This window comes from Octodon degus, unplaced genomic scaffold (genome assembly GCF_000260255.1).
Source record: "Octodon degus isolate 3935 unplaced genomic scaffold, OctDeg1.0 scaffold00012, whole genome shotgun sequence".
In the NCBI taxonomy this organism is placed as follows: Eukaryota; Metazoa; Chordata; class Mammalia; order Rodentia; family Octodontidae; genus Octodon; species Octodon degus.
Window position 1 is genome coordinate 28,177,502 of NW_004524588.1, and position 11,052 is coordinate 28,188,553.

Here is an 11,052-nt window from a genome sequence, read left to right on the forward strand (position 1 = left end):
TTCAAAGTTTTATTGATAAACAGATAGCAATGAGACAGTTTCAAATCAAATCGGAAGTACAGTTTCAACAAATAATACACTGCATATATTCTTCTTAGTGTTAATTGCTGTACAATCTCTATTAGTTTTTAAACACACAAGAATTTTAAGAGAAATCAATTATGTGTGTATATTGAGATCCATTACTCATCATGTTTTTTTTAAATCCCTGAAATCCAAAAACATCTTGTTTTTCCTTCAGATAGGCACACCATGTAATAGTCAAAATCAGCCTACCCAGACCTAAGGCTAACCAGACACACTAACTGTGAAGTGCGCAGGCAATACCAAGGCCGTGGAGATTCTCATGTGTCCTCCAAGGGCGCGTGGTGATGTCCTGGAACAATACAAGCATGCCAGTGCACACCCAGCCCCACTCGGTCCAAACATCTAACAAGCTTCTGACACACTGATCTGAAGACTGCAGTAAGAAATAGACTTTACCAGTCTATTTTCTTTTCATCCAGGATTTTATTTTTGGCTCTCTGGCCTAAAGCAGATGGAATTTTGCAGAATTATCAGATTTTCAGGAAAAAAAGTGGGGGGGCTAAAAAGTTTCATTGAGAAGACACAGCTAGGAATCACTGGTCCCAAGGAGGTTATTTCTGACAAGCTGCCTCTGGGGTGCTCAGCATAAATAAATGGGAACCTCAGTTAAATTAAAGTACTAAGAAACCCCAGTTCCACACAGTCAAACCAAGCAGGAGCTGGCTAGAGGCCTGTTATTTCAGAAACAATTTGGATCTTATATCATCTTATAAACTGTAACAAGCAGGGCCGGCCAAATAGCTCAGCAGATTAAAGCGCCTGCATTGTAGGTGCAGGAGCCTGGGGTTCAATCCCTGGACCTGCTGTGCAGCGGCGGCCCCAAGGGTATGGTGGTGCACGCCTGTAATCCCAGTGCTTGGGAGGCTGTGAGACAGGAGAATCACTACTGGACCCTGAATACCCTGTAGACCCTTCCCTAAAATACAGGAAAAAAACCAAACAAACTGTAAAAGCATTTTGAGAAACTAACAAGCAACTTAACTGCCCCAAATGTTCCATACAGAGAGGTTTTACAACACAGAGACACAATGGTCAAGGTCCACTTCAACTTTTGGAACTAAGCGGTAACTACCTAGGCCTTCTGAGGCTGCACCAGGGCTTTCCTAGGCTCTAGTTTAAGAAGACAGTCCAGTTTTTAAGAGAAAGTGAAACCAGTCATCCCAAGGACTGCTTTTCTCACTCCCTTCGGCTTTGCTTGGACTGCAGGAGCTGCCTGGATGTTCCCGTCCCGGATGCGGATGCTGAGCACTGATGTGAATGGACGCCAAGAAGCCGGGCACGTTGTCCTCCACTCCCTCCCCTGACGTGGGCACTTGCAAGGCAGCTGTCAGCTGTCAGGAGCGGCACACCCAGCCTGGCGCTTTGGTATGCACTACACAGAGCTGTTGCTGCTGTTGCTGCGCTGTCCTGCTCTTTTCTGTATTAAGGGCTGCAAGTCCAAAGGCTTACTTGGAAGGACAGATCCCTCCAGTAACAGTTACGATTACAATTATGAGGAGTTCGACAAACTCTGCTCTAATATTAAAGACTGGAAGAGTACTCAGAGAATGTAGCACACATTAAGAGCTCTGACTTCATCCTGCCATTGTGCACCACACGCTAACATGAAACCCGATAGGGACACTTCCCACCAGCCTCCTGAGCGTCCCTGCACCTTTGCCGCACCTGCTCCCTGAGCTCAGGCTGCAGGTGAAATGACTCAATCGCCTGAAGTTTAATCATTTCACCCAACCTGGTCCTCCTTCCTGTTCCTGGTAAGGCTGCCCGTCCACCTGGTTGCTGTAATTTTCCCTCTCCCCCCACCCCATTATCAGCTGGGAACCAAGTACTGGTAAAGTGTCACTCCTTACCTGTCCCTACTTTCCACTGCTATGTCTACTGTCTTGCCTCAGGACCTCTACAGATTTTGCTAGACAATGAAAATCCTACTGAATATTCTTCTTGTTTCTAAGTTAGTCACTCATGACTTGTAATCTACTCCACCTATCCAGCTAGTCTCTAAAATATAATAAGCTGTGCAAATAGTGAAATTGTACTCCTACCTGAAAAGTAGTACCCTAATTTTAGATCATAAAAATATTCCTGAGCATGACATAAAATGTAGAAGGCACAAATATGTTTAGTTTAAGGATCTTCTGTAAGACATCATTACAAGGGTTAACAACAATGGGGAAGGGCTGGCCAGATAGCTCAGCAGATTAAAGCGCCTGGCCAGGGTTCGATACTGGGCCTGCAGTGCCGGCCCCACACCTGTAATCCCAGTGCTTGAGAGGCTGAAAAACAATCACTAGGAGTCCTATCTGTGTAGTGAGACCCAGTAAGCCCTGTACTAAAAATACATTTAAAAAAAAAAACCACTGGGGAATATATCTACAACAAACATGGGGAGCATTAATAAGCTCATTCCTTTATCTAATAGGAGACTTAGAACTAAGAAGCAGTCCTATCTAGATGTGAAGTAACACTGTGAGTCCATCTCATTCTGGACAGACCAGAATAGCAAAGACTAAGGCAAGCAATTATAACACAACAAGGAAGGCACACTGTCTTGTGAAGATGTGGTGTGGGAAAGTTCGTGGCTTCCTGCACTTCCACAGCTGCTTCCAGGACCCTGCCTAGACTGAGGTACACCGCACATCAACACTAGCAGATAGCTAAGCACTTAACAAACATGTCTGATCACTGTTCATGTCTCTGAAACACAGTGGAACACAGAATGAATCATTTCCTATAGAGCTGGTTCATGAGCGACGCTTCAGCTCTGAGTTACAGGTTAAAATCTTCAGTAAGGTGCCTGAGCTCCCCCAACACCAAGTCCTGTCATTCTCGCAGTACCAGGGCCTGCCCAGTGGGCCAGCGCAAATGCCAAAGAGGTGAAGTGGATTGGCCTTTTCCACTTTGACTCGATCACTTCATACCCTAGCAAGGAGATTCGCAGCAGCAGCAGCAGCAGCAGCAGCAGCAGCAGCAGCAGCAGCACGCACAGGCCTACACTGCTGGCATGCCTTAGTCTGCTCAGGACACACCATCGTACGAAGAGAAGGTATCAGAACTCCGCAGGTAAATCTCCCTTCAAACGAAAGCTATCAAAAGAAATGCAAACCTATCACATCCATAAGAAAAGCTACATATTGTTAAAGGAGCAAACAGTGCAGAGCTTTGATGTAGCTTTTCTTATGAATCTGGAAGATGGGCAGTCACCTGCTACGAGACTACAAGAGAATCTGGAGAGAGCTGGGGATGCGGTTCTGGGCCTTGTGTGCACAAAGCTCTGGGTTTGATAACTAGCTACACACACACATACACATATACACACGCACACACACACCCCTGGACAAAAAGCCCTAGACTGCTCACTTTCCAAAACCAGACAGATGATCAAAATACGCCTAAGAATACTAAATAAAAGCCCGCATTTTGATACTACCAACAAAAATTTCCTTCACTGTTAGACGGGCACCAGGCTTTACTGAATCCTCTCTAACAACAGCTCTCTTTGGTTCCACTACACACTTAGCAACTTTGTCTGGTCGAGCACACACTGCTGCATCCACCTCCTCAACACAAGAGTAAGCCACACAGCCAAGGCCTCTGGCATGTTTTGTTTGGGGACCTCTCATTACCAGACGATTTGGGAGTGGGCCCCATTTCCAGTGTTCTCTCAAACTGTCATCAGTAGTTTCAAAACTCAGACCACCAATAGACAGCTTTCTCAACTGCTCTGGCGCCTTCGGGTCATGGCTCTCCTCCCCACTGGCAGCGATGGTGACAGCCAGAGTCAGGCTGGGGATGACGGGGCGGCAGTTTTACCTCCAGTTTGAGACCAGACTCGCCTCTTCCAACTTGAGTTCAATATGGGACTGAGAGGAAGAGCAAAAGCCAACATTTTGCAGAACTAATAAAAATATACAATGGAAAACTAAAAATGAATTTAAAATGGAGATAACAAAAAAGTGGAATGTAATCAGAAGCAATTTAGGGGAAACAAAAGAAGTTAAACTCAACAAAACGGCACTGACATTTAAACTCTTGGCCATTTCCCAGCGCTTGTGCAGGGCTGCGTGTGACGGGCTCACGTATCAGGTAACAATACCCTAAAACGGGTAGTGCCTGGACATGCAGCTTTTTGTTCTTGCAAATGTCTGTATTTCACCAGCACTTACACATACATACCATTGCTTAGAATTATGATATAGTTGTGAATCTGTGAATCTAATTTCCTAAATACCTTTTTTTAAAAAAAGACAGGCTGGGGCTGGGGAGGCAGCTCAGTGGCATAAGTGCCTGCCTGGCAAGTGTAAGGTCCTGAGTCCGATTCCTGGTACCAATAAATAAATAAATAAATAAATAAATAGTAAATAAATAATCTTAACAGGGCTGGGGACTTAGCTTAGTGGTGCAGCACCTGCCTGGCAAGCGTGGGATACTGAGTTTAATACCTGGTACCAAAAAAAAAAAAAAAAAAAAGACAGTGAAATATCTAAATTTCTGGCTTGTTCAAAGAATTTTCAGAAATTCAAACCTTGGCTAATGGTCGTCAAAACCCATCTTATTTTATTATCTGTCTCTGGCAAAATTAATAAAATAACTGCCTAAAAATCTGGTCTACAAAGAAACCTTATTATTCATGGCTGCAGGGGCTTTCGGTGGCGGTTTCGAGAGAGCACATGCAGACGCACATGTCAGCATTTGGGCAGATCCCACGTTGGCAGGTGCAGCAGCTGTAAAGCTGAGACCTCGAGGGGCACAGAACCTAGGCAGTGAGCCAAGGCCACTTGGTCTCCCCCTCTCGCCTGAGGAAAACGCTGTCTTTTTGAAGTGGTGCATGCCCATGCCAAGATACCGTATCATTGCTATTCCCTGTAGGAGACGTTAGACGGAACATAACTGCAGGTCAGAAGGACAGACTCAACATCACTGAAACACCAGTCAGCCATGGCTTTGTCTCTGGCGACCCCAGGGGAGTCACGTGCAGCTGCATTACCACGCTAAACGTACACAGCACAAAAGCCATTCGAAATTGCTAAAAGTACAGCTTTGATTACGTAATACAGAGACTCACTCTGGGAGGCACAGTGACCGTCGGCAGCTCCGTCCTCACGCCCCTCGTACTCCCTGCTGCACAGCTGCCTGTTGGCTGTCTCCAGCCGGTCTGTGAACAAGCCGGAAATGATTTAAAGTAAGTGTGTACGGATTTAAGTTACCATCCAAAGGCAAAATGAAGTAATGCCAGCAGGTATGAAGAAATGCTCAGTCAAAAGCCCCAGGTGAGCAATTTTTGGGGAGAGACTATCATAACTGCAACCTCAAATATTGAAAGAAAGCCCTTCAGGCCCTAAGTTGTGCTCTGATGCAGTTTGATCCAAAGCAGCAGCAGCAGCAGGCAGCAATAAGACTGCTTCGCTCCTTCTAAGGACAGAGACCTCTGACTCTGTTTTCCCTGTCTCTATAACCTGAAATCCAGCCCTAGCGTAGCCCTGGCCATCAGCCCTATGTTTTAGCCAGTGACTGCTAACTGAATCTCAACATCAAAAATAAATACAAATAACAAATAACTACCAGAAAGAAGATAGCGTACAGTAAGTTCCATTTGCTAAGGCCACTTGCTCTATCTTCATGTATCCAGTTAAATAATCTGGCTGACCAAGTATTTACTGGATGTAGAAGATACTCAAAACTAACAGATTCAAGTGAGAGAAAAGGTAGTCCTTAGCTACTGGGGACCACCAGCACAGAGTGGACATTCAGTCAACTGAAGAGTGGCTACCCTGACTCAAAATGAAGTAAAACTCTTATGTTTCAAACTTATGACTTAAATAAGTACGTTTTAAGTCCCTTAAGTCATCCTCCAGGTGGCTAGAATTTAAAGAGAGTCATGCAGGAAGAAGAGCATCTGTGACAAAGCAAGGAGGCCCAGGGCCAGGCGGGCAGCGTCTGGCAGCGTGGAAGGGGAGGACGGCGAACTTGCCTCGCAGGTCTCTGTTGAAATCGTGAAGCCTTCTGATCTCGCCTTCCAGTTTGTTTCGCATTGCCTTGTCCAGCGACTCGCGCTTGGTGGTAGACTTGACCAGACTCTCGTAGGCTTCTGAAATTCTCTGAAGTTCTTTTTCAAACTGTAAGAAAGAACTGCACTAGTGTGACATACACGCAGCGCCTTCCACGGATTCACTAACATTCACAATTGTGGAATTAGTTTTACTTCTGCTTCCGCCCTCCAGGGCTGCATTAGAATGCTACGAATAGGGTCTGCGAGTATGGCCAGACAGGTCGCCTCTAGCACTCCCTGTGAGCCACTGGTAGTAAGCAGAGGAGACACAAGGTAAGCCTCTTATTTTTGTATGGCCATTGTAACTATTATCATTAATCCCATTTAATGTAAGGAAACTATTAAAGTATAGAACAACTAAAGCTCTATAACCAAGACCCAAACTTCTAGACTCTGAGCATAGTGTTCCCAAAAGACCCTCCTACCTGTCTCTACGTGAGAGGCCTTGTGGCTGAACACTTTTGTCCCTTCCCTATCAAATTACCTCTATAAAGGATTAATGGACTTGTAGTAGCTATGCAAAAACAAAGGTACACAGGAAACTTCTTCATATACAGGAAATGAGAGCTATTAAGGCTTTGGGGGTGTGTGTGTGTATGTTTCACTAGACTAAGAACAGTAACCAGGGGAGCTTTTAACCTATGGCACATATGAATCTATAACAAGTAGCGAGAACTATTATAAAAAAATTAATGCATTTGCAGTTGACATCAATAATCCCCTCTTGGTTATTGTGCAATATAATGCAGGAGGAACAGTAAAGACTGGGTGCTGGCTTGCAAAAATAGATGAAAATTTAATGGTCTGCTGAGGAATCAGAAGGGAAGGAGACCAGAGCCATGTGGCCCCTCCACAGGAAAGGGATGTCACCGGGAGCCAGGTATGCTCTTTTCTGAACTCCAATTACCCAGGTCAGAAAGTCCCTTCCAAGGCTCCTACAATAAATAACATGCATCCTAACAAATACCCACTATTTGCTTCCAGTGTGCCGAGTTTCTTCTAGGTCCCAGGGTGCAGAACTAAGGAAGGGCATGCCTCGCCATCAGCTCACAATCTCAGCTGGCATGTGCCTGGGCTGTGCGCGCCTACAGTGCAGGGTGGTGAGGGCACAGCAGTGCCATGGTGAGACAGCTGAGAGCTAAGAAATTTTCAGAGGGGAAAAGGGATTTCTTTGAAACACTTCAGAGAAAATGGCTTTTAAAATAAATAGTAAATGACAAATGGGAATTTGCCAGCCAGAGGAAAAGACCAAAGGGCATTGTCATTCTACGCAGACCAGTCATGAGAGTCCAGGGATGAGACCAAGGCCGAAGTGGCAAGAGCCAGGGGCAAGGAAAGGACTTCAAATGTACAGTCAGGGGGGAATGATAGAGACAGAAAGGACTGCAGAAAGGCAAGCTCTTGGTCTCAGAGAAGTTGGGGTTAATAGAGGAGCAGGCAGAAGAGTCATCCAAGTAAGAAACCAATTCTTGTTCGTGGGTCAAGAAGGCAGGAGAGAGAGAAATCAAGGACAACACAAGCATTTATAGTTTAAAGGACAGGAATAATAAGGCTTTACCAAGACAAGTGATGGTGAGAGCAACAGGTTTACCAAAGAAAGCAAGCCAGTCTCTCTTTATAGATGCCAAGACCCTGCACCAGAGTGCGAATCAGCAGTTGAGATACAGGCCTGAAAGTTAGGAGGCAGCTGTAGTGCCATCAGCTAATGGACAGTGAACTGTAAGAAAGTGGGAGGTCAGTCAGGGAGCTCAGCAGATGATTCGAAGTACATTCATGAGGAGGGCAGCCGGGCAGAGCACGCACAGAGCAGAGCCAGCCACGTTTCAGGTGCGAGGAAAGCAAAGGGGGAGGAAGCAAAGTCACGGCCAGCACCACCCACAGCTCCAGAGGAACCGAGAGAGCCTGGTAGGAAGCCAGGGACAAGGCTGGGGAGCGCTAAGGCTTCAGCTTAGGGGCATCCAGAGGAGGCGGAACCCAAATGCCAAGCCCCTTTTGCTATTACACGGTCTTCCCACAGGCCTCCTACACCAGAGGCAGCTCTTGGTGTCTCCCTCACGTCAGCCAGGTCGTTTCTCCCACAGATAGCACCAATTGCTGGAAGTGTGGTGGCACAGGGGACAGCATGTCCCGAACCCTGTTCACAGAGCTACCGTAATTAATGTTCCTTCATTGTAACTTCATTTTCAGAAGACAGCTCCCAGGAGCCAGGGAGATGGCTCAGTGGTATAAGCGCTTCCCTGGCAAGCGCAAAGGCCTGAGTTCAATCCCCAGTTCCAAAAAAAAAGACAGTTCCCAAACATCGTTTCTATGCTGATTTTATCCGTCAACAGTGCCTTTATTTTCAGACAGATGGGCAAGGCCCAGGACAGCTTCCTTCAAGGCGGTAGGCATTTTCTAGTCCCTAAGGAGGCTGAAGGTACCATGAACCACGGCACGAGTCGTCACCCCGAGACAAGGGCTCAGGCCCAGTTCACGTGGGAGTCTTCCTGAACCCCACACCTTCAGGATTCTCCCCAGAGAACGAGTTCATAGTATTTTAATCTGTTGTACTACTCACTGGAATTCTGACATGCACGTATGTTTTGTATCTGACTTGTCAGTTCACTCCTTGGTGGCAGAAATAGCCACTCTTGCCCTAAAACTGCGCCCTGCCCAGGCCAAAAATACTGACTAATTAATCTGTAACAGAGCTGGGCTCTGACAAAGGGTACCTGACCACAGACTCTTCTCCTCCACTGAAAGAACTTCCACTGCACAGTGTGGGAGCAAACTCCAGGGCCCCTACCACAGCATATTTTACTATTATCAAAGGGCAAGATAACTGAGAACTGGCACACGTGCTTAGGTATTTTCTGTGATAGCTGCAGTGATGAATAAATATTAGTGTCCTGTAGTGTAGTGGTAGAAGACGGAGCTGTGACTAAAACTGGGAAATTTAAAGAGATGCAAACGTTGATGCTACAAGAGGAAGAATTTATTGACGACACTTTTCCAGAAATGTAGTATTCCCAGCAGTCCAGTAGTGAGCTTTTCTTTTCTGGAAATACTCATGTGAAAATGAATGGTCTCTACTCAGGAACACAAAACAAGGATTCCTGAAGGGTGGGGAGTCAGACGAGACTCAGATCAAGAACTTTAATTCTCTTATTTGTTTTTGTACTCTTTCATTTCTGATTGTACACTCCTTCCTAGCAGGAACCATACGTTTTTCAGAACTGTCATGTCCAGACATAAGGAGGTTTCTAACATTTCTCAAAGAAGAAAGGAAATATGGACAGCTGCCTCTGACGTGAAACCATGATGGCCTGTGCAGACTCTGAATTTGGTACACAGAGGGAAGATCGAGTTTGCCTTTGCCACTCCCATCTTCCCTCGAGCCCAGCTACAGAGGCCTCAGACTGGGCCCTGAGAGCAGGCTTCAGTGTCCCAGAACAGAACTGCAAGCAGAAAAAAGCTCTGCACAGCTTCGACCACTGCCAGACATAAAGCAAGTGAGCAGAAAGGACCCCAGAAAATCTCAACTGTCCCAAGCTCTGGGTGTGGGATTCTCCCCTCACCCACAAAGCTCTGGGATGGATACCCAGGAAAGAGAAAGGCCTGTTGTCCATGCCACAGCCTGCCCAATCAAGCTATCCTCGTTCTACACACAAAACAACCAAAGGCTGCAGTTACTGTAAAGGCTGGGTCCTTCCAAAGTCCAGCTATCCCCGATAGCTTTTTCTTTTTTGTGTGTGTATTTAGTGCAGGGTCTACAGGGTCTACAGGGTCTCACTACACAGATTGGACTTGTAGTGATCCTCCTGTTTTCAGCTTCCCAAGCGCTGGGATTACAGCGCCGCCACCACGCCCAGTCTCCATCGCCCTCTCAGTGTGCCCCGGGGGCAGGGCCCACATGGCAGGCTGGGAATGAATCTCTGGCTCCTGCGTCTGCCTGAGCAGGCGCTTTAATCCACTGAGCTATTTGGCTGGCCCTCCTGATGGCTTCTGAGGCTAACCACTCAACAGTCCATAGTCTGGTCCTGTGGAAACTCTTTGATCAAGTTTTAGGGAAACTGGAAGAAGGAGAAGCAAAATGAATAACCAAAAGGAAAGAAAAACAACAGCTCCTTCAGGGGGTTCTTGACCATCACTCCAATACTAACAGCAGCAACCATTACCTCTGTTACTAGGCTGGGCTTTGGTGATGTCTGAATCTAGTCATTCTTTCCTGCTGTGCTCTTGGCATGCCGTGCACAGGGTAAGGCCTGCAACTAAACATCCATCGTTTTGCATTCGCCCTTGAAGTGCACCTCTATGATGGCCGCTGCCTCCCAGTGCCAGAGAATCTCAGATGCATGAGCGTGCAGGCACAGCAGCCCCACGCTGCAGCACGACCCTGTGTGACAGAGAAGCTAGCTGCTGCCACCCGGGAGGCGTCCTCGCCGACCTCGCTTAAGCAACTGTGGAGAGCACTGAGCAGTGAGGCTGGTGAGGGAAGATGCACCCAGAGTGACCTCGGGACACAAAGCATGAAGCAGCCATATGAGTGCACGGAACTCTTCTGGCCCTCAGTGCTAGATGCTGAGGATGGCTTAGAGCTAATGATGGATGTGCCAAGGACCGAACAAACTTTGGGGTTTTAAATGAACTATTTCAGCTTGACATATGACAGAGCAATAAAAAGCAGTATTTGCAGAACTGCTTATCATATTCAGGGGATGAAGGCATTTGGGGTTCCAGAAGAAAAGCAGCTTCCACTGGCCAAAGTGGCACATGCCTGTAATCCCAGCATTCAGTAGGCCGAGACAGGAGGATCAGCAAGAGTTCAAGGCCAGCCTAGGCTACACAGTGAGTTCAAGACCAGCCAGAATTGCATAGTGAGACTCTATCTCAAAAATATGGGGGGGGGGAGAGAGAGGGAGAGAGAGGGAGAAGAAGAG

The 11,052-nt window shown here is 46.7% G+C and overlaps 1 protein-coding gene across 3 annotated transcripts in view; it reads right to left on the bottom strand.

Annotated features, from left to right (window-relative positions):
- Positions 1-11,052, bottom strand: part of Amotl1 (angiomotin like 1) — a 100,593-nt gene that overhangs the window by 39,736 nt on the left and 49,805 nt on the right. For all 3 annotated transcript variants that reach the window (XM_023709540.1, XM_023709539.1, XM_004626168.2), the window contains 2 exons: positions 6,056-6,200; positions 5,150-5,239 (listed from right to left, as the gene is read on the bottom strand). In XM_023709540.1, the coding sequence (XP_023565308.1) occupies positions 5,150-5,239; positions 6,056-6,200 (235 nt within the window). The remainder of the gene's footprint in view (positions 1-5,149; positions 5,240-6,055; positions 6,201-11,052) is intronic.